The 23,888-nt window shown below is 42.8% G+C and overlaps 1 protein-coding gene across 5 annotated transcripts in view; it reads left to right on the forward strand.

Annotated features, from left to right (window-relative positions):
• Nucleotides 1-1,581: 1,581 nt before the first annotated feature.
• Rpap3 (RNA polymerase II associated protein 3) overlaps nucleotides 1,582-23,888 on the forward strand; it is a 34,106-nt gene continuing 11,799 nt past the window's right edge. Inside the window, exons 1-10 of one of the 5 annotated variants that reach the window (XM_028891880.2) lie at nucleotides 1,582-1,649; nucleotides 4,391-4,549; nucleotides 6,361-6,501; nucleotides 9,251-9,373; nucleotides 11,900-12,027; nucleotides 13,704-13,825; nucleotides 14,660-14,730; nucleotides 16,468-16,593; nucleotides 19,494-19,621; nucleotides 23,480-23,601. In XM_028891880.2, coding sequence (XP_028747713.1) covers nucleotides 4,397-4,549; nucleotides 6,361-6,501; nucleotides 9,251-9,373; nucleotides 11,900-12,027; nucleotides 13,704-13,825; nucleotides 14,660-14,730; nucleotides 16,468-16,593; nucleotides 19,494-19,621; nucleotides 23,480-23,601 — 1,114 coding nt within the window. In that variant the 5' untranslated portion in view covers nucleotides 1,582-1,649; nucleotides 4,391-4,396. Of the gene's footprint in view, nucleotides 1,676-1,951; nucleotides 2,039-2,176; nucleotides 2,268-4,390; nucleotides 4,550-6,360; nucleotides 6,502-9,250; nucleotides 9,374-11,899; nucleotides 12,028-13,703; nucleotides 13,826-14,659; nucleotides 14,731-16,467; nucleotides 16,594-19,493; nucleotides 19,622-23,479; nucleotides 23,602-23,888 lie in introns of those variants that run through there. The other 4 variants (XM_028891879.2, XM_037197405.1, XM_037197404.1 and 1 more) reach the window with 4 other exon arrangements.

Here is a 23,888-nt window from a genome sequence, read left to right on the forward strand (position 1 = left end):
AGAGATCCACCTGCGTCTGCCTCCTGAATGCTAAGGTTAAAGGTGTACTCTATCATTCCAGCCACATTAAGATTTTTTTTTTAAGCTAGTTTTCCCTGCAATGACTCCTCCTGGTTGTGGTGTTGTGTACACAGTAGAATGTGCTGAAGAGGCTGAGGCAAGAGAATTATGAGTTCAAGGCCAGCTTTGGTCACACTTTGCTAAAAGCCAGTTTATCTCTACAATACCATCAACACAATCTTTAATGCTCTATTTTTGTAAATATTTATTTTTGTGTCTGAGTGCTTGCCTGCATGAGTGTATGTATACCACATGCACACCTGGTGCTGATGGAGGACAGAAGAGGGCATCAGGTCCTCTGGAATTGGAGTTACAGACGGTTGTGAGCTGCCATGTGGGTGCTGGGAACTCAAGTCCTCTGCAAGAGCAGCCAACACTCTTAACCATGGAGTCATCTCTCCAGCCTCTCGTTACTTTTAAATGAATTTAAAATAAACAGTCACATGTTAGGAGGAAGGTTCTAGTGATATGACCTTGTGAGAGAAGATCTACGGTGGTGTTGCATTGACTGCTGCCTGGGTTAGTGGCTCTCAGCTTGAATTGCACAGCTGTATCCCATGCTTTGAAAATGTCTGACGCTGAGGCTGGATTTCCGTTTAATTATGTCAAACCTCTAGGATAAAATTCATAAATCAGCCTGTGTGGGACACCACAGACACACACACACACACACGCACACACACACACGCACACACACCTCCTTGGATGATTTGTGAATAACTAACTGATCTTAATTTGGGATAATAAAGTTGATCCAACTTGAAAAACTGGTTTTGTGTTTGTCGACTTTAAAAATTATGTTTGTTTCACCGTACAATTTTAGAGTTGTTACAGCAGGAAACGTTCACTCACAAAGGAAGCAGAAGCAAGCTTTACGCTTTCTTTTAGATAAGCCAGGGTCTATCTAAAGACGGACACAAGCCTGAGATCCACAGAGACTCTAAGAAAAAAGGCCACGAGCAAAAAAGTACAAGACAAGCAGCCAAATGCAAGCCTTTGAGGGAAAACAGCAGGCTGACCGGTGCAGACAGTTCTTAGAAATAACAGTAACTGCTGGGCGGTTGGTGGCACACGCCTTTAATCCCAGCACTCGGGAGGCAGAGGCAGACGGATCTCTGTGAGTTCGAGGCCAGCCTGGGCTACAGAGCGAGATCCAGGAAAGGCGCAAAGCTACACAGAGAAACCCTGTCTCGAAAAAACAAAAACAAAAACAAACAAACAAAAACAAAACAAAAAACAAAAAAAAAAAAAAGAAAGAAAAGAAAAAAGAAGTAACAGTAACTTTCTCCAATGATCTCCATACAGAAGCTACAAACGTCTCGGTAGCCGAAAGCAAGGCAGCCTTCAGAGACCCAGTCGAGGGCAATTAAAGGCCTTATTGTTTGGGAGGTCAGAAGACGTGAGTACCGGTGCACTTTCCGGGTTCTCACGCTCAGCTAACGGAGGAGTCCGCCGGTTCCCGAAGTTAGCGGAGGTGGTTTGGCGCGGGAGCCGAGCCTTCTGCGCACGCGCGGGCGGCGCGCGGGGCCCTGTGGGAAGGCTCCGGCCTCCGGCGGCGGCGTGTGACGCCGCGCGTCTCCCTGGCTGCGGTGAGGGTGGTGACGGCCGGGCGTGGGTGAGCGCGCGTTACCGTTGCCGCCGGCTGCAGGGACGCTCGGGGTGCGGGGCGGGAGCGCGGGGCCGGCTGGGTCTGCCCGGGAGGCGGGCGGCGGCGGCGGTGCAGCGGGGCTCTCCGCGCGCTGCCCAGGCCTGCGCGTTCGGCTCTGCCCGGGAGCCGGCTCTCCGTCCCGGCCCGGGCCGTCTGCGGTGGTGTGCAGCTCGGAGCCCCCGTCCGGGGAAGGCCGCGGACCGGCCAGGCCGCGCAGGGTTTGCTCGAATACCGGGTGTGAAGGTGTTCCCCAGGCTGCTGCGAGTCTGGTTGCCCGCGGGACGACTCCCGTCTCTTCGGCTCGGGCTGCTGCCGGACCCGCGCGGGCGGGTGGGTGGCAGAGGAAGAGCTCTCGACCCTACAGCATGTCATGTTCCTTTTTAATGTTGTTATCTCATTTTTGGTTTTCTCTGTAGCCCTGGCTGCCCTGCGGTTCACTTTGTGGTAGACCAGGCTGGCCTCGAACCGGCGGCTGCCTCTGTCTGCTGAGTGTTGGGATTAAAGGCGTGCAGCATCACCGCACGGCTTGGCTTTCGGGGTCTTGTTTCGGTTTGTACTGGTTGGTCTCCAGCAAAGCATTATACTAGTTTTGTTCATGAATGAAATGCATGCTCATAGCCAAATATGGACATTGCTTGACGCTTAAACTATATTGTTGAGGCTGAGATAGAAGATCCGTTTGCACCTAAACAGTCTTTTCTTTTAGTGGAAAACAAAAATGTTATAAACACCCCTCACCCCCATAGTTTCTCCACCTTAAGGTACCTAGTCTTAACCACTTTATCCCTTTTCATTGATTTATTTTTATTTGCAGTCTTCAGGTTAGTACGCAACATCTTTCTCACATGTTGGGCAAATGCTATATCCTAACCCTTTTAACAATTGTTCTTAGACAGGGTCTGTTAAGTTGTCCTGTTGACCTTAATTTGTGTGCACCCTCTACCTCCTGAAGAAGAGCTGGACTCAAAAGCAATGGCCGACTGCGCCCAGCTGTATTCTTCATGTGCCTTCAGTGGATCAAAGTCTTGACATTATTAAAGACAAAATTTCCCTAGACCCATATGACATAAGTATCTAACTCATTTCTACCCTTAAGAAAATCTTATGCTGGGCGGTGGTAGCGCACGCTTTTAATCCCAGCACTCAGGAGGCAGAGGCAGGCGGATCTCTGAATTCGAGGCCAGCCTGGGCTACAGAGTGAGTTCCAGGACAGGCAAAGCTACACAGAGGAAAAAAAAAAAAACCTAATGTAATGCCCTTTCTTTTCTGTGCGCTCATGTGGCATTTGGCACTGTTAACCTTTCCCACTTAGCAAACTAATGTTCTCGGATCTTTGGTGACAGTGCTCTCATATCCTCCCAGTTCCCTAGGTCCTGATGCCTAGTTTTCCTGATGTTGACATCTCTTCCTGTTCCTTAAGTATTACTGTTCTTCAGGCACTGCCCAGCTTCTTGCTCCTCAGTATTCTATTAGTTATGGTGGCTAAGCATGTTCAAACACGTGATGAGTGTCTACCTTTGTGAATGCTGGTGTCACCAGGCGGCGGTGGCACACGCCTTTAATCCCAGCACTGGGGAGGCAGAGGCAGGTGGCTCTCTGTGACTTTGAGGCCAGCCTGGTCTACAGAGCGAGTTGCAGGACAGCCAGGACTGTTACACAGAGAAACTCTTGAAAAACAAAAACAAACAAAATTAGTGCTGGCGTCATCCACATTTATCTCTAGTCCGTTATCTACCTACTGATGGCCCCTAAGCACTCATATTCAACATATTCCTAACTGAAATCATTCTACTATTCATTTGTTCCTTCTCACATAAGCCCTTTTCTTTGAAAGCTGCATTCCTTTTTCAAAAATGTTATTTATTTTTCCTGTATGTGCATTTGACGTGATGGTGCATGCGTGTGCCATGGTGCACAGGTCAGAGAACAGCTCTGTGAGTCAGTTTTCCCTCCGCACCTTTATGTGGGCACCAGGGATTGGACTTAAGTTGTCAGGCTTGAGTGGCAAGCACTCGGTCACTGAGCCACCTTGCCAGTCCCTCAGATTTCATTTCTTGACTCAAAACTTTACCAGTTTCTACCAAGCAGAAACCTAGAGCATCATTTAAATCTCTACTTTCCAATGCCTCAACCTAAGCAGTCATTGCATTATTTTTATTTTACCCATCAATACCTTTATGTGGCTTTTTGAATGTATACAACACCCAGTAGCCTGGCATTTCAGATCTGTCCCATGTCTACTTCTAACCTCTTCATTTTCTCGGAATTCTCTCTGCTGCCCATTCCTCCTCTTACTCATTTGACTGGTCTGCTTTTTGAAACCCAGCTGAGGTCTGAACACTTAGTTGATTCTAATGTTTTACCCTCTGATTTGTATTTATTTGTGCCACACCATCATAATAGTGAACAGCTGGCACCTGGCAGTGTCTTATGTCACTGCATTTAGAAGAGTAGGCATTATTAAATACTATATGGGGCCTTGCTGAGCACTTTAGGCTGACCTTGAACCTTTGACACTGCTGCATCAGTCTTTGAGGGTTAGCCTCACAGGCATGCCTCTGTTTAAACACCAGGTTTAAATGCAGTTTTCTAAAGTACCCGTAAGTTCCAGTGGGTTTAGGGGGATGTGTCCCCCTTGTAAATTCTAATTCTTATCAGAGGTGTGTACTCAAAACTTTGCAGGTCAGAATGGCTTCGACAAGTAAAGCAATTGAATTACAGCTCCAAGTGAAACAAAACGCGGAGGAATTGCAGGATTTCATGAGGGATTTAGAGCACTGGGAAAATGACATTAGACAGAAGGACATGGAACTAAGAAGACAAGGCGGAGTTCCTGAAGAGGTAAAGGAAGGTTTCTGGTACGATAATCTATTATTAGTGTGTATACAGTGTGTGTGTGTGTGCACACGCACCAGCATGCGTGGGCACAGTTAGGAGGCAGAGGACAGCTCCCGGGAATTGGTCCTCTCTGTGGGATCCGGGAATCTACTGGAGTCATCAAGCTTGCAGCAAGCACTTTGACCTGCTGAGCGTGTGACTGATCCAGACAGTTAAAGTATGACCTTGTAAGATGTGTTGTGAAAAAGCCTGAAATTGCCTGTAATCCTAGTACTCAGTAGGTGGAGGCAGAAGGCGCAAGAGTTCAAGGTCCTCCGTGGCTATATAGAGAGTTTGAGTCTAGCCTGGGCTACATCAGATCTTGTTAACAAAAACATGAAAATGCTGAGATTGGGGTGGTTTACGTTACCATTAATATTTTCAGAAACTCAGCTTCTCACTGTTTGAATAATGTGTTAACTATCATAAGATATTCTAAGTCTTAGTGGATATTTATTGAAAGGATGGTCGTATGATAGTACTTTTTTCTTTTTGAGACAGGGTTTCTGTGTTTCCCTGGCTGTTCTGGAACTCACTCTGTAGACAAGGTTGGCCTTGAACTCACAGAGATCCACCTGCCTCTACTTCCTGAGTGGTGGGATTAAAGGCATGCTCCACCACACCTAGCTAGGTTGAGCTATTTGTATTAAGCCAGTGTGTTTAAATCTGGCTAGGTTTTCATGTTATATGTAGCAGTTGGAGGCATGCCAGGTTGCCTTTAACTTCTGCTCATTTACCATGCTAACTGAAAATCTGGGAGCTTTTGAAGTTTGAATTGAGAGTTGTAAATTTAAAGGCATAATTTGGATTTCATGTTAATACTTTTTTTTTTTTTTTGGTTTTTCGAGACAAGGTTTCTCTGTGTTGCTTTGCGCCTTTCCTGGAACTCGCTTTGGAGACCAGGCTGGCCTCGAACTCACAGAGATCCACCTGCCTCTGCCTCCCGAGTGCTGGGATTAAAGGCATGCGCCACTACCGCCTGGCTCATGTTAATACTTTTGTGATTGAACAATCTGCAACATTCATCAAATCATGAGTTGAACTTAAAATCACTGCTTTTTTCCCGTGTGTGTGTGTGTGTGTGTGTGTGTGTGTGTGTGTGTGTGTGTGTGTGTTTGTATGTGTGTGTATCTCTGGGGGCGGTGGCGGTGGTGAGGCATGTATGCCCATGTGGTGCATGTAGAGAGGCCTTCCTCTATTCTCAGCACCTTGTATTTGGAGCCATTTGTATATGGACCCTGATATACCCTGTGCCTGTGGCGGCTAGACTGACTGGCCTGAGTGAGAGCTCCTGGGATCTGCTTGGCTCTGATTCCCACTGGGATTACAGGCATGTGTGGCCACGCCTCTTTTGCCTGGGTTCTGGGGATTCAGACTCAGATCCTTTTGCTTGCATAGCAAGTATTCTTATCCACTGAGCCCATAATCAATACTATAAAGTAAAGCACTTGAAAATTAAATTGAAAAAAAAAATTCATATTTGAAAATATCATTTAGTGCCAAGCATGGTGGCAAATGCCTTTAATCTCAGCACTCAGGAGGCAGAGGCAGGTGGCTCTCTGAGTTCAAGGCCAGCCTGTTCTACAGAGTGAGTTACAGGACAACCACAACCAGGACTACACAGAGAAACCCTGCCTTAAAAAAACAAAAAGGGGGAAAAAAGGAAAAAGAAAATATCATTTAGTGATAATTTCATACATTGTTAGTACACAAAAGTAGCAAAGTGTCAAACTGCTCAAAGCTTTTTTTTTTTCTTTTCTCTTTCTCCTGTCTAGAATTTACCCCCTATTCGAAATGGAAATTTTAGGAAAAAGAAGAAAGGCAAAACTAAAGATTCTTCCAAAAAAACCAAAGAGGAAAACAAAAAAAACAGAATAAAATCTTTTGATTATGATGCCTGGGCAAAACTTGATGTGGTAAGTTTATCTATTTATGTACTTCTTAGTAATTAGATAAACATTTCTTGGCGTAGCTACTAGTCACAGGTTCTGTAAAAAATTATAGTGTCTGTATCACCTATGTTTTTCTCTTTTTTTGTGATAGGGAAGGTGTTTGTTCATATGTCGTGCAGGCTAGCTTTGAACTTGTGATTCTCTTGCCTCAGCCTCAGGAGAGCCTCGTCACATCATAGACAGACAGGTCCACACCACCATGTCAGCTGAAAGTAGCGGTCTCAATTTGCTTCTCCATGACTGTGATAAAACACTGACCGAAAGCCCTTCAAGGAGGAAAGGGCTTAGTGCATCTTCTAGGTCAGAGTGCATCGTCAGAGGAGGCCGGAGGCGGAGCTGGAGCGGAGAGGAGTGCTGCTCACCGACTCACTCTCCGTAGCCTGCTCAGCCTGCTCATCTAGTGTCCACAGACGTCCGCATGCGTGGGGCGCACACACACACACACACACACACACACACACACACACACACAACGCTAAAATAAATCAATCTTTTAAAAAGTAGTATTATATAAGAGATGTGATGTGCACACCTGTATCCAGCACTTGGGAGGTGAAGCAGGTGGATTGTCAAGGGTTCTAATCTAGCTTGAGGTAAATAGCATATATCATATAGTATTTATTCATTTGAAGAAAGTGGAGATATGTCCTAGAGTACAATATGAAATTAATACACGAGCTCACGGTCTAAAGGTGACTTTCCTGTGCTAGGAAGCTCTATTCCCATTTCTTCCTTCTCACACATGTAGAGACAGTAACTGCTATTAATTTTATGGTTAGTATCTTTGTATTTCTGTTTCACATATTTACTAAAGTACAGTGCACATAAATTCCCAATCTTAAGTGAATAGCTTCCTAATTTTACTTTTTTATACACATAGAAAAACCATAACCTTTTCCGATTGTAAAACATTTCAGTATCCCAGAAGCCTCCCTGTCATCTGACAGAGGACCCTCAAACGTGCAGCTCAGCTGATCTCTCATACTGTAGATTCGCCCTGTGTTCTAGAGTTTATGTAGATGCAGTATACAGTATGCACTCTCGTTTATGTAAATATAGTATACAGTATGCACTCTCGTGTTTGATTTCTTGTGTTAGCTCTGTCTGCTGTTGGTCTGTGTCAGTGCAGTATGGCAGTACTTATGTTGTTGTTCATTCTGTTGTGTGGATTCATCGCAATATGTGTCCATTCTCCTGTCAATGTGCACATGGGTCTCCGGTTTGGAGCCATTATGGATAAACCTGCTGTGAGTAGTCTCACACAGGTTTAAGGACGTACGCCCCAAGAGGAGACTTGCTGGTCGTAGTTCATTCTTCATTGAACAGTTTTCCCAATAAATTGTGTTGTTTTTATTAATGAAACCAAAGCTAATTGACTCAAAAGTTGTGTGTGTGTGTGTGCGCACGGGAGGGAGAGGGAGAGGTGGAGAGTGGGGAGGGTGAGGGTTTTGCTATGTAGCTATTCCTAGTCTGGAACTCATTACATAAATGTGAAAAAGAGAAAAAAAAAAACCTTTCTTTGTTACTGGGTGCTTAGTAACAGTAGTATATAAATTTATAAATTGTCAAGCCATTCATAATACCTCCTTGCTATTTGTGATATGTAGATTCTTTTGGCTGAGTTTGCTTTATGAATTCAAAGTCATATATAATAGATATTATGTATTTTGAGGGACAATGTCTTGAAGATGGGGGGTCTTACTCTGTAACCCAGGCCAGTCCAGTCTTAAAACTCAGTAATCCTGCCTCAGCTCCTGAGTACTGGGGTTAGAGGTGTGAACTACTGTACTATGCTTCATCTAAGTCAGATTCTACTTATTATTTATTTATGTATGTATGTGCATGTTTGTGGGCATGCACATGCCATCATGCATATGGAGGTCAGAGGAGAGCTTGTGATTCTTCTCTCTTTCCACCACGTAGGTCCTAGAGATTGAACTCAGGTCATCAGGCTTGGTGGCAGGCACCTTTACCCACTGAACCATCTCACTGTCCCCTAGAGTTAATTCTTTTTTTTTCTCTGTATATTCCTGAATGTCCTGGAACTCTGGGCCAGGCTAGCCTCAAACTCAAGAGATCCTGCTTCTGTCTCCTGAGTGCTGGAATAAAGGTGTGTGCCACCACACCTGGCTCAGAGTTGATTCTTTTTGTGAAAATTCATTTTTATTTTAATTTGTGTAGGTATGTGTGTCTGCGCACATGAGTACAGGTGCCCTTGGAGACCACAGTTGTCAGATCTCTTGAAACTGGAGTTACAGGTGGTTGTGAGCTGTCTGGTGTGGGTGCTGGGAACTGAACCCAGGTCCTGCGCAAGAGCATCTAGTGCTCTTAGCTGCTGAGCATATCCAGCCCCCTCTCATTATAACATTTACTCATTCATTCATTCATTCATTCATTCATTCATTATGTAGACAGTATTCTGCCTGCATGCATCCCTGCAGTCCAGAAGAGGGTACCAGATCTCATTACAGATGGTTGTGAGCCACCATGTGGTTGCTGGGAATTGAACTCAGGACCTCTGGAAGAGCAGTCTGTGCTCTTAATCTCTGAGCCATCTCTCCAGCCCCCTGATTGTAATCTTAATTGTAGAAGATTATTTGGCTTTTGCTTATGTTTATGTAAGTCCCTAGATCTTAACAATTTAAGTTCTTTTGAAGGTAATTGGTGTTCTTAATTTCCACATAATTATGAGCTGCTCTACTTGTGATTTCAGGACAGTATTCTTGATGAACTTGACAAAGAGGACAGTACCCACGATTCTGTGTCCCAGGAGTCGGAGTCAGAGGATGACGGGGTGCGCGTGGACTCCCAGAAGGCTCTAGTTCTGAAAGAAAAGGTACTTTTAGGCTTTGGATTCCTTAGAGAGGAACACTGTGTATAAGATTATGCAAATTCTAAAATTCTTAGCATGGTTTTGGGGACCTTGGCATTTTAAGTTGTAATTGGCTATATCCTTGTTGGGTGGCATCGAGTGTGTATAGAGCCAGGAGCATGTTCTTTAGAGCCAGATTAATGACCTGGTTCTACTCTGTGACAAGTCCTCAGCTTCTTGTAGCTCACGTTCTTAGCTGTACAGTAGAACAGAAGTGTTGCTAATCCTCAGTGGTTGATGTGTTCAGTGAGTTGATTCCAAGTGCTTGGACAGCATCCGGGTTTATTTATGCTCTCAGTGGTGGACAGAAGTAGCGTGGGATGAGTGTGTGATGACTGGAATAAATATGTCCTTCTACTTCTCCACATCCCAGGCCATCTTTGATTACTTTTGTAATGTTCAGTATCTCTCATCTTTTTTTTTTTTTTTTTTTTTTTTAAAGATTTATTTATGTTTTATGTATACGAAGAGATGCCTGATCTCATTGCAGTGGTTGTGAGCACATGTGGTGTGGTTGAACTCGGATCTGAAGAAAGTCATGCTCTTAACCTCTGAGCCATCTCTCCAGCCCGGAGAGGAGGGTTTTAATAAAAATACTTTAACTCAGGCTTAAGCAGAGGAATTAAGAGAAGGGGTTGCTTAGAAGGAAAGACAGTCCAGAGCGTGGGTGTGGGTCAACAGTCAGATGTAAGGTTGGATGGGTTTTGACAGTCCAGAGTGTGGGTGTGGGTCAACAGTCAGAAGTAAGGTTGGATGGGTTTTGAAGCTGTCTTTGAAGGATTGCTAAGAAACTTAAATGAGATGACAAGGTGGTTCCGGAGGGCACCTGACAGAAGTTCTGTTGATGAGGTAGAATCTGGACCGCAGGGATGCAGGAGGTGGGACGTTTCCACTGTAACAGAGCAGTTGTTGCTAACTCTGTGATCGTTCCCTAACTACTGGTAGATTCTCAAGAGTGTCCTAGGGAAGGAATCAGGCCCTACCCAAGGCCGTACACATTCAGGCTCTAAGTGTGGGCCATTGCTATTTAACATAAGAGAGTATTATTTTTTATGTTCTCAACCTTCACAGCAAATGTTAATTGTCCTAGAATTTTTGCTTCTCAGCTAGTGTGAGGCTTTAATTAGAGACACTGGGGTGAAAGGTTCCTTTTCCTTCCCATGTCTCAATAATTTTCCCTGTCTTCCTGTCCTACCTCAATTAACCCCTGTGAGACTTGGATTCCTTAATCTTCAGGGCTTCTGATACTGAAGCACTTCCCTATCCGAGGATCAGAAGTCTCAACCCATGTTCCCTAAGTGGGGCTTGAGCGAACTTGGGCTGTAGCTTGGTGGTTGTCATTTGAAGAGAGGATGTCATTACTTGAGGTATCAAATTATATATAAGTAATAAAGCATGTATGGAATTGCTGTTCCTAAGGTTAGGACTAAAACTAGCAGGGCCTGTTATTGTGAGAACTGAGATATTAGGAAATCTTTAAATGCGCAATAGCAGAATCTGGAAGAGATTTAATTAGGGTGTGCAAATCTTAGAGGACATATTGTCCCAGTTGTTAGGACACGCTCCTTTAGTAATAGCATTCAGGTTATTAAGAGCCATTGGGTTTTGTGGTACATCTGTTTTTATCATCTTAAGTTTTAAGTGTGAGAGCGCATGGACTGTAAAAAGAACATATTGATAGTTACATATCAGTACTATAGCAAAATATAAGAACGGTTTTAAGAAGTGGAATAAATGAAAAGGAAAATAACTTGAGATTCTAATCACTGATGCGTATCAACAGTGACTAGAAGAGAAACAGTAAAACAAACCAAAGCCTAAAGTAAGGCTGTAACCACCGATGAACTGGAAATGGAGCGTAACTGTGTATTGTTGCTAGGGTTGCTGTGAGTGTCCTGCCTGCCATGTTAGCAGCCCACACTTAGGCCTGAATTACTGTCTGTCCCTTTGGAAAGTCACTGTACTTCTTAGCTCTGCTTCTTGCTAGGGAATGAAGACCATACAGGCGGCCAGACATCAACCGTTAAGGTCCCCTGGCTCTCTAGTCTCCTTTATCACTTGTGGCATCTTTTGGCTTAGGTCAGGGTCTTGTGAACATGACTTCTCTTAGAAACATCGAGGGCAGTTTTCTTGGTGTTGACCCTCTTTGTAGAGTGAACTGCTTAGAGTCCAACTCCAAATCTGTGACCTCTCTGACCAAGAGGACAGGTGACCTAGGGAGCTTTAGGACACTTAGAGGCATCCTGTTGTCCCCTGCTCCCCTAGAACGGAGCCCACCTGGGAGCAGAGTCCAGAAGCGGCTGTGTTTTTAGCCCCTGGGGGGCCCCAGTGGCTTTGAAGGCTCCGTTTGTTTCCCTCCCGGGTTAGGATGCTACCTTTTGTCAGGTTTCCATGAGCTGGCACTGTCAGGGAGCGTGTGATGCCGACTGTTTTCACCCCCGCCAGAGCTCTTGGACTGAACCCGGTTTGCCTGATTCTCTTTTCTCTCAGGGCAATAAATACTTCAAACAAGGCAAATACGACGACGCCATCGAGTGCTACACGAAAGGCATGAACGCGGACCCGTACGACCCTGTGCTGCCCACCAACAGGGCCTCGGCTCACTTTCGCCTGAAAAAGTGAGGACCGCGTACATGTGGGGGGTCCTGCGGGTGTGGAGGCTGGGCTTCTGGTTTGTTTTCCCCTTTGGTTTATTGTTTCTTTTTCCTTTTTTTTTCTTTTTTTTTTTTTTTTTTTTTTCTCTTTGTTTTGCTTTCTAGCTCTTTCGCTGCTCATCCAGATCACTGCTCTCCTATTCTTTGCGCCCCCCCCTCTTTTTTTTTCTTTTCTTTTTTTTTTTTTTTTTTGAGACAAGGCCTCATTCTGTAACCTGGAACTCACAGTGTAGACCAGATATCCACCTGTCTCTGCCTCCTGATTGTTTGGATTAAAGGCCAGCACCACCACACCCAGTCTGGAGATTGGTTTTCCAAAGAGTTTTGTAATAAACTCAAGAGAGATGAGAACATTGAATTTCTTTTACTCTGCAAATTCTTATAGGTTACTCCCTTATGGAGTAATTTATTCAATCCATTGTAACATTTGGATTTTAGACTGTGTGTTCAAAGTTGGTATGCTAAGGACTTCCTCCTGTGAAAGTCAAGTAATGATATTCTTAATTCATTAAAAAAAATGGTTGCTCTGGCTGAGGGTTACTTGGCTAGCTAGCATGTTTGAGGCCCCTAGGTTCAGTCATCCACTGCTAGCAAAAAAAAAAGACAAAACAAAACAAAAAACTCAAGAGGGAGGGAGGGAGGGAGGGAGGGAGAGAGAGAGAGAGAGAGAGAGAGAGAGAGAGAGGAAAAGAAAAAATGAAAAGTTTTTAGCAGTTAATTTCTTTGTATTTGAAAAACCATGTATTTAGTCTGCAAACTTTTCTATGGTAAACTTAAATTGTATTCCAGTATTTGCTTATCTTTAGATTCTACTGACTCTTAAGTACATAGTTAATGTTGGGGAATATATATGCACATAGCTGACCTATCATGGGAGTTTTTAAAAGACAAATATTAAGAAGAAAGACATTCTTTCTGCTTTAGTTATTTGGAAATAGAAATTACATTGCTTTCTGAGTTTTTCATTTTACTTTTTGTTTTGTTTTGTTTTCTTCTAGACAGGGTCTCTCTGTAGCCCTAGCTGTCCTGGAACTCCCTCTGTAGACCAGGCTGGCCTCGAACTCAAAGACCCTGCCCTCTGCCTCCAGGGCGCTGTGCGCTATCATGACTGGCTTGACATTTGTCTTCTGACAGTTTTGTAGCTTGTCTTTTCTTTCCTTATAGACTCTTGAAGTCCCACAAAAAAACAGAAATTGCCTGGCATGGTGGCATATGCCTTTAATCCCAGCAGATTTAGTTGGGAGGCAGGGGTAGGCAGATCTTTGTGAGTTTGGGAATTCAAGGCGAGCCTAGTCTACAAGTTGAGTTCCAGGCCAGGCCATCCAGGGTTACACAGCGAGACCCTGTCTCAAAACAAACAAACAAACACAAAGAATTACTGCTTTTATGGACTGGGTGTGTAGCATATATACAAGGTCCTGGGTTTTATTCCCAGTACTGGGATGGGGTGAGGGGAGATTATTTTTAAGTTTAATTAAATAAAAGAAAATGGGAAATATTCCTGTAATTGTGAAGTAAATCTCCTCTTAGGAATTTCCAAAATAAATTTTGAATGAATTTTTGTTTCTTTAATAAATAAGTTTTTGTTGATTAAACGATTTTTATAACTTCATTTGTTTTAATGTTTCTTTGGATCGCAGGTTTGCTGTTGCTGAGTCCGACTGTAATTTGGCAATCGCCTTAAGCAGGAGTTACACCAAAGCTTACGCCAGACGAGGCGCTGCGCGGTTTGCTCTGCAGAAGTTAGAGGAGGCTAGGAAAGGTATTCGTTCATCTTTTCAGGTCATCACCCGAGCATTTCTTCATTCAGTTAACACATAGTATACAGAGAATTCTAAGTGAGTATAGTGCCCTTTCTACGTAACGTTTTGAACACAGCTTCTCTTTTCTTCAGTTAAAAAATTTTTGTTTTACAATTAAAAAAAAAATGCAGTTGTGTTTGGCTGTGTGCATGCCACAGCGAGTGAGTGGAAGCCAGAGAACAGCTTGAGGGAGTCGGTTCTCTCCGCCGTGGTGTGGAAGGTGCCAGGGATCAGACTCCAGCTGTCAGGCTTGCTGAGCTGTCTCTCCAGTCCTTTTGGTGATTGAGAGACCCTGTCTAGTTTGGGAAGAAGAGTGCGCTGTTGGCCGGGATCAGACTTGTGTCCCATGCTGGCACAGATGTGCACTGCACACCACGTGTGACTTGTCTTCTCACCTTCAGTTCTCATCCGCAGAGTAGAGGCCACGCCATCTCGTTGGCTGTTGTGAGGCAGGACCTAGAACAAAGTGTTCTTATTTATTAGTAAATTCTGTCTTCTTGCTCCATAACAAGCCCTGTGTAATAATTACAAAGTGTGAGTAAAGCTGACGTTGAGTGGGTTTTGCTCTGTGTGGTTTGGTGGTGGACACTTTATGATGACGTAGCCACCTGGGAGCCGGTGAAGATGGTTTTGTCGGCCCGAGAGAGAGGGAATCATGCTTAGTAGCCTGTTGTTGATAGTTCACTTTACTGCAGACTAATCATTTCTGTGTCACATGCAGCAGATGACCATGGTTTTCTACAAGTTATCAAACTGTCCTCCTTTTCAAATGTCTCTATCTTCTGTTTTCTTAGATTATGAAAAAGTATTAGAACTGGAACCAGATAACTTTGAAGCAACAAATGAACTCAGGAAAATTGATCAGGTAAATTATAAACATTTAAGTGCATCGGGTTTGACTTTTGTATCATGAAGGTGAAACTTTTTGCTTAGATTTTGTATATACTGTAGATTTAGAAACAAGCACATTTATTTATTTATTTGTGTGTGAGAGCAGTTTGCCTGTGTGCACATGTGCACCACGTGCTTGCCTGGTGCCTGTGGTGGTCAGAAGAGCATCGGATCTCCTAGAACTAGAGCTGCAGGTGTTTGTGAGTTGCCGTGTAGGTAGAACAGACAGTGCTCGTAACTGCTGAGCTTTTTCATCAGCCTCCCACCCCCAGTAGATTTATTTTTCAGGATTTCAACATGTAGCCCAGGCTAACTTCAAACTTGAGGCAAGCTTCAACCTCCCAAGTGCTGGAATGACACACACATTTTAGAATTTTATTTCATGTACTATGTAGTTTAACCAAACTGGTAAGGCAGAGGTACTGTAGAGCTATAATTTCTAACTAGAGGTGCTGTAGAGATAAGACCCCTAACTGGTAAGGCAGAGGTATTGTAGAGATAAGACCCCTAACTAGAGGTGCTGTAGAGATAAGACCCCTAACTAGAGGTATTGTAGAGATAAGACCCCTAACTGGTAAGGCAGAGGTACTGTAGATTATGACCCCTAACTAGTAAGCTTTTTTATAAGTTGGCTAACTCACTTAGGAATAATGATTTTTAATAATTTTTTTCCTTGAATTCTGTTTAAAATGCCATCAAATCATTTCATTATATGTAAATTGTATTGCTATATAAAATAAAGTATGGTTTAAAGAAAAAAGTTGGCTGAGATTTCTAGAACCCTTGCCTCTTTTCCCCGCAAATGACGGTTTTAAAATTGTTATTTCTTTTTTAAAATGTTTTTAATTGAAAATAGTTAAAAATAATTTTAAAGATTTATTTCATTTTCAGTTATGTGCATGTGTGTGTTCAGAAGAGGGCACTAGATCCCTTGGGGCTGGAGTTATAGGGGGTTGTCAGCCACTGATGTGGGTGCTGGGAAACAAACCTGGGAACCAAATCCTAACTTTTGGGACGAGAGAGACGGAGAGCCCGGATTTGAGGCCAGCGTGTGCTACACGACGATCTGAGGCCAGTCAGAAACCAAGGTCTCAGGAAGAAAGACAGCGGTTATCATTTAAATGTGAAATCGGAGGTCTGATGACAGAGAGCAGCTGCATGCTCCTGTTACTTTGCCTTGAATTAAAGCTGTAGTTGTTTTGCAGTCTTGGCACATTGTAGAAAATGTGACCATCATTGAGGAAATCTGGTTTTAAATATTATTTACTGCACATAAAATTGGTGATATCCTCTTCATTATAGTTGCAAAGTGTATTTTCTTATATATTAGGTCAAGTGATAACTGAATGATAAGTTTGGGAAGTGCAGTGATGTGATCTCAGTTATTTTATGTTTGAAAAACAGCAGCTAGAATAGGGCCTAGACTCTGTCGAAATTGGGCTAATATTTGTAGTTAAGTAAATGACCAATTACATTTGCTGGAAACTGCTTATTTCAGCCGAAATAGGCAGCGTATTAAATTTGTTTTACATATTTACACATATATTGCTTTTATTTTAGTAAATAGAAAGTGAATCAGAATAGGAAGCATTCCAGTTTTCTGAGTGTAGCAGACATTTTACTGTATTGAATGAAGTAGTTTACATTTTGAATCTAATTCAGATGCATCTGCATTACTTGTTTTATTTTAGTTGAGTGATGTGTCTCCTAGGCTTTATCATCCAGAGAAAACTCATGTCCCAAGGAAGCTGCTGCGGTGACTAAACCATCTGAGGGGGAGAGGCAACAGATTGAGGAACAGCAGAACAAGCAGAAGGCCATTTCGGAGAAAGATCTGGTAATCAGTGGGATTCTGATGTGTGATGAGTTTGTGCAGCAAAATGTTTACTCCAGTTTCCTGTGTGTTGGTTCAGTTTCTGTCTGTAACATTAAAAATTTTTTTGGAATAGGAAGTTGAAATTTATTTACACTAAAACCTGGTGGCTACTAATTCAAAATTTGAGTCATTGATGACATACATAAAAATAATCATGTGCAAAATTGCTGTGGATATCACTCTATATAAATAAAACACTGATGGCCAGTGACCAGACAGAAAGTATAGGCGGGACAAGAAGAGAGGAAAATTGGGGAAACGGGAAGAAGGAGGGAGAGACACTTCAGTCACCGCCAGGACAAGCAGCATGTAAAGATGCCGGTAAGCCACCAGCCACGTGGCAAGGTATAGATTTATAGAAATGGGTTAATTTAAGATAAAAGAACAGTTAGCAAGAAGCCTGCCACGGCCATACAGTTTATAAGTAATATAAGCGTCTGAGTGATTTTATAAGTGGATTGTGGGACTGCGGGGGTTTGGTGGAACCTGGAGAGAAGCCCTCCAGCAACACAAAATAATTATAAGTGCATTTAGTTTTAGGGAACAAACTATATTTATTTATATGTAGATAATTACAGATTTAATATAGAACTAAGTTACAGTTCATTCTTAATGTGCTTATGATTCATACAAAAATTTCTGATCGAAATTTCTTTATTTTCAGTTGAGAAGATTTAATGCATTTTTTAGGGAGTGTGGGAGTCCACAAAAGCTTCCTAGTGAGATCTGAGCTTGCTTTACCCAGCAGGGCTGCATTAGGGGACGACTTGACCACGTACATGGTCACCAGATGTCTGGGATGGTCTGCACTTGGCTGTGCTGGGGAGAGGTCTTTTGTTCCACCCCTTGGCATTTCCTTTAAAAGCCCTTCAGCAGAGACAGAAGGGGCTGTCCAAGGCCCTTCCTGGCTATCCTGTGTTTCTAACTGTCTCTCTCTGTCATCTAAATATTTATCACTTCTCCCTCCTCAAGAGTACCCTGGGGGGAAACGTGGGAGCTGGTCTCCCTCAAGGGATGAAGTGATTTTATATTTTAGTTAAAATTTAATAGCCAGGTGTGGTGGCACACACCTTTAATCACAGCACTCTGGAGGCTGGGATTGGATCTCTGAGGGCAGCCTGGTTTACTGAGTGAGTTCAGGATAGCCAGGGCTACACAGAGAAACCCTGTCTTGGAAAAAATAAAGAAGAAAATAAAAAAAAAATTAATTTAACATTTAAAGATATCTTTTTATTTTATTTTTTGTGTATGTTTATAAACATCATAAAGTACATATTTGTTTGCATGTATGTGTATGTGCATCACATACATGCGTGATGCTCTCAGAAGAAGAAATTGTAGCCCCTATATCTGGAGTCACAGATAGCTGTGAGTCATGTGGGTGCTGGCAGCCACACCCAGATCCTTTACAAGAGCAGCCAGTTTAACTGCTGAGCGCCTCTCCAGCCCCTAATTAATGGATTTATAGCCTCTTGTGGGTCCATAGAGGATTTCTAAAAAGTACTTATGGAATCATTGGTTGTAATTTATTTGAATGATTATAAATAGAAGCTCTGTTTCAGTATAGTTTAAATTAATTAGGGCTGGGGCGATGGCTCACTGGTTAAGAGCACTGGCTGGATTTCTAGATGACCTGGGTTTGATTCCCAGCACCCATATCATGGCTGGCAACCTTTTTTTATTCCAGTTTCGGGGGATCTGACACCCCTTTCTGGCCATCTTGGGTGTTGAGCATACACATGATGCATAGACAAACATGCAGCAAAATACCTGTACACATAAAATACAAATGGGTCTCAAAAATTAGAGATCTATCTTGTGTTTAGGATATTAGTGTCACTTAAGAGTGGGCTGTGTAATTCTAGGACTGTGTTCTTTCCCAGCAACTGATTTTGGAGCTGGGTGTGCAAGTTCTCATCTGTTGTCTCAGCTCTTGGGAAGTGGAGGTTGGAGGGTCAGAAGTTCAAGGCTATCTTCATCTACCTAGTGAGTTTTGAGATGGTCTAGTGATTTGAGACCTTGTCTCACAAACCCCACCCCCTTGGGGGTTGCATTTACGACTCTTTTGTGGTTTCCCCCTCTCCTCCTCCTCCTTGCTGCTTTCTTATCCTTTTTTCCTTCCTCTTCCCTCTCCTCCTCTCCTCTTCTTTCTTGGTTTTCAGTGCTGGGAATCAAAACCAGGGCCTTGCACATGAGAGCAAGCGCTCTGTCTTTAAGTGTACCCCCAGCCCGTATCTGATCAGTTTCTAATGTAAGTAAAGGCTTAGTGTAACGTTTGGGCCTTTACTAATTAGCAGAATAGTGATGACGTTGTAGAGTCATATAGTAGTATTTCTGTGCTGAAAGGAGAACAGTGTCATTTAAAAAGTCCATGTTAATAGATTCTAAATGTCTCATGAACTAGATTTTTATTTATGTTTGTATTTTTAAAGTGTGTGAGTGTGTGTGTGTGTGTGTGCGCGCGCGCACGCGCATATGTATTTGAAGAGGTGTGATTGTGTGAAGGCCAGAGATGATCTTTCTCTGTTATTCTTTATCTTCTTATTATTCTTGAGACACGGTCTTTTCTGAACTTGGAGCTTGAATTGGCTAGACGGCCTGGGTAGGCAAGCCCCTGAGCTCCTTGTCCACTTCCCGCAGGAGGGATTGCAAGCTTGTGCCGTCACCCCTGGCTTCTCTGTGGGTTCAGGTCCTCATGCACACCCAGCAAGCCTTCACTCACTGGGCTGTCTCCTGTCTCTAGGTTATCAACAGTGAGAATATAATAAAATTTCTGATTTAATATTGGTATTTGGTACGTTCTTTCAAGATTTCAATTTTTCAACGTGTTGTGATTTTCATCTCTCTCTCCAAAATAATAGGGGAACGGATTTTTCAAAGAGGGAAAATATGAGAGAGCAATTGAGTGCTACACTAGAGGAATAGCCGCGGATGATACCAATGCCCTGCTTCCCGCTAACAGAGCCATGGCCTACCTGAAGATTCAGAAGTAAGTATTACTTAGATTTTGCTTTCAGCATGAAAATTTATTATAGAGTGCATTTATTTTTAAAGATTTATTTATTTATTATGTATACAGTGTTCTGCCTGCATGTCAGATCTCATTACAGATGGTTGTGAGCCACCATGTGGTTGCTGGGAATTGAACTCAGGACCTCTGGAAGAGCAGCCAGTGCTCTTAACTGCTGAGCCATCTCTCCAGCTCTAGAGTGCATTTTTAATTAACCAATTAATAAAGTTTGGCTGATTTAGTATTTTTGCCATCTGTCTTTATTTGATTCTTTTCCTTCCCCCTTCTTTCTTTCCAGTTTCTTCTTTCTTCTTGGTGCTAGGGTTAGAATCCGGGACCCTCATATGCTAGGAAGTACTCGATTGCTGAGCCAAGCCACTGCTGATTGATTGATTCTTTTTTGTTTGTTTGTTTTTGTTTGTTTTTTTCGAGACAGGGTTTCTCTGCGTAGCTTTGCGCCTTTCCTGGAGCTCACTTGGTAGCCCAGGCTGGCCTCGAACTCACAGAGATCCGCCTGGCTCTGCCTCCCGAGCGCTGGGATTAAAGGCGTGCGCCACCACCGCCCGGCTGATTGATTGATTCTTAAGCTTTACATTAACGTTAAATTTAGAGTCAAGGAATGTGTGTACTTGTGGCATAGTATATATCATGTGAGTTTTATTATCTTTACATTGTTATTAGACAGACATTGTACAACTTATAAGTATACTGTTGTATATTATTTAAAAAATATTTTTATTACATTTATCTGTATCTCTCGATCTATGGTGTGCTTGCATGCCGGCCTGTGTGTGTGCATGCACCACGGCATACGGCGTGGAGGTCAGAGGACCACTGTGAGAGCTGGTGATCCTTTCTCTCTGCCGTGTGGATTCCAGGCGATGGACTCAGGTCCTCGGGCAACAAGCCCTTCTACCCACCGGGCCGTCCCATCAGGCCCAGGGTCCGGTTTTCTGTAAGGACATGTTTTCCTGTAGCTGGAGGGCTTCTCTCCAGGTTCCCCAAGCCCCGCAGTCCCACAATCCACTTATAAAATAATCACTCAGACGCTTATATCACTTATAAACTGTATGGCCGTGGCAGGCTTTCTGCTAACTGTTCTTTTATCTTAAATTAACCCATTTTTATAAATCTATACCTTGCCACGTGGCTGGTGGCTTACCGGCGTCTTTACAGGTTGCCTCTCCTGGCGGTGGCTGCAGTGTCTCTCTCCCTTCTTCCTGTTTCCCCAATTCTCCTCTCTCTTTGTCCCGCCTATACTTCCTGCCTGGTCACTGGCCACCAGTGTTTTATTTATATAGAGTGATATCCACAGCACTTCCCTTTCTTCTTTTTTTAAAAAGGAAGGTTTTAACTTTAACATGGTAAAATTACATATAACAAAACAATTACCGAGCAAGAATTATAGTTACAATATTAAAGAAGATGTCCTATCTATCTTATATTTGTGAGTTTAAGGTTTTATATCTAACTTATCTTTTATCATAACTGAGGAAATTACAACTATCTAGTTTTCAACCACATCAAAGACCTGAGAAGGAACATAATGGTACCTGAGAAATGGTAGATGGATGTAAGCAACTTTCGGAATCTTGCAAGAGTAGACCCAGACAGCTGGCAGCCTGGACAGTCACCTAATGATGTTTCTCAGCATTGTTGGTGCATTCAAATTGGCTACAGGCCTAGAGTATATGACAGACCATTTTTAGAAGCAGGAATTCTGAAAGACCATCTTACCCTGTCTTGGCAGAGTACAGTGGTCGCTTTCCTTGTGTCCCGCTTGTCCAGAAAGGACAGCATTGTATTCATACTGTTAGCCGTCAAGGCAAGGCAGTTCTTTGCCCAGTAGGCCATTTTGTGCCAAAAAGACAAACTTCCAAATGGAAATGTCTTAGAAGCCCAACATTCTCTCGGGATCAATTGGTGTAGCCAGGAGCAATTGTGTCTCACGTCAACAGAATTCTAAGTTATTTAAATGCCATATTCTCTAGGTCTATGAAGTGTTTGAAGATTACCTATCTATCTGAAATATATCTATGTATACCTAGAAGACTTAACTAACATGGCTACAAATATGATTATCATAGATGACTAATTATTAATCTATTTTTAATTATCATTACAATTTTAAATGAGTTACATAAACATAATACCTCAAACAAGAATAGAAATATATATATATAGTATAACAAAATTAACTTCAAGTTTGTATCAATAAACTAAAATTTATACCAATGTAAAACATTTTAAACATAAACTAAAATCTATACCAATGTAAAACATTTTAAACAAGTTGTTCTTTAAAAGTAGGTTCATTAATCTACCCTTTTATCTTATCATCTCCATATCCTATATATCCATATCATATCCCCTTTTCTTTTTTAGAAAGAGATCACATTTATAATCAACCTGTTTTAAATAAAAATATTGGTTTTTCTCTGTCCCACACCAGAGGGCTCTTCTGATTTGGGACACAAGAATCTCTTAACCATTTTTTTTTTTAAGCAATATGTCTGGGTTTAGAGGGGAGTGAGCCAATTCCACCTCTAAAGCCAGCTTGGTATATTTGGGAATTTGGGCGTAGCATCTCTTACTACTTCCTGCTGGAGGGGGCGCTGTATCTTATGGGACGAAAAGAAAATTTTAGGCCTATGGGGTAGTCCGTGAGGCTGTATTGTATGAACCAGTTGCCTTGAAGCCGTTCTGGATGTTGGATCATCTGGGCCATGGTGTCATCGGAGACCTTTCAGGGGTCTTGGCTGGTGAAACCTGATGTATCTTAATCTGGAACAAATCCACAGCCTCTGGCTTTCTGTGGAAACAAAAGCAGAACCTCTTTTCCAAAGTAACATATCCTTATATCCAAATTTTGAAGTCAAGGTACCTTTAAAATATACATTTTGGCATAACTCAACAGCTTTTGTAATCAAATGTTTTTCTTTAGTTACGAATATCAAAGAGAACATAATCCAGATTCTCTGTGTGGTAGCCATCTTTATGTGGTTTATGTTTTATATTACCTTGAGCCTATTGCTTTAAACTGTACCATTATAAGACTGAAAAGGCGCTGTGGCTGCTGGCTCCGCCCACTTCAGCTTCCCAACATGGCAGTGGTACATTTTCCGCCAGCTCTGGGAGTCATCAAGTCTCAGAAATAGTGGGTCTAAGCTTTTATCAAAGCAGCATGTAGCCCAGAAACCTCTTTTTTTTTTTTTTTTTTTAAATACTAGTAAAGACTAAATCTACCACACAGCGTAATATGCCGCTGGCAGACGCCTCACCCCGCCATACTGCCGGGCAAACGCAAACGCCAGGAACCCGCCAGTGTTCAAACCTGCGTTTTGCGGAGTCTAGCTGCCGTATGAGACAAGAAGCAGGAACCTGGTTTTGGCTCTGTTTAGAATTGGTTATTAAATATTCTCAGGTTTAAGGTGGAAACTCGAGCCGTTGGGCGCCATTTGTAGCTGGAGGGCTTCTCTCCAGGTTCCCCAAGCCCCGCAGTCCCACAATCCACTTATAAAATAATCACTCAGACGCTTATATCACTTATAAACTGTATGGCCGTGGCAGGCTTTCTGCTAACTGTTCTTTTATCTTAAATTAACCCATTTTTATAAATCTATACCTTGCCACGTGGCTGGTGGCTTACCGGCGTCTTTACAGGTTGCCTCTCCTGGCGGTGGCTGCAGTGTCTCTCTCCCTTCTTCCTGTTTCCCCAATTCTCCTCTCTCTTTGTCCCGCCTATACTTCCTGCCTGGTCACTGGCCACCAGTGTTTTATTTATATAGAGTGCTATCTACAGCATTTTCCACTGAGTCATTCTGTCGTGTTCAACAGGTATGAAGAAGCTGAAAGAGACTGCTCACAAGCCATCTTACTAGACAGCTCCTATGCAAAGGCTTTTGCCAGGAGAGGAACTGCGAGAACACACTTGGGAAAGATGAATGAGGCCAAGCAAGGTAAGACTGTAATAACTCGAGCACTCGCCCTGATAAGACTCCTAGACGCAAAGATTTCTCTAGCTTTCCACAGTTCAAGGAAGCTGCATTTCACAAAGCACACTGGAGATCGAGGTGAGTTTGAAAACCGTCCATAGTGTGCTTGATTATTTCTAACCTACTCTGGTCAATCACCGCCTGAAAGGAAGGAAAATGTGAAATGTAGATGAACAGGAGAAGTGAGAAGTTCAGGATGAGAAAAGGGATCAGCAGCCGGCACTGAGGAACATGAAGGCTATAGTGATTCT

This window comes from Peromyscus leucopus, chromosome 20, assembly GCF_004664715.2.
Source record: "Peromyscus leucopus breed LL Stock chromosome 20, UCI_PerLeu_2.1, whole genome shotgun sequence".
Classification (NCBI taxonomy): Eukaryota; Metazoa; Chordata; class Mammalia; order Rodentia; family Cricetidae; genus Peromyscus; species Peromyscus leucopus.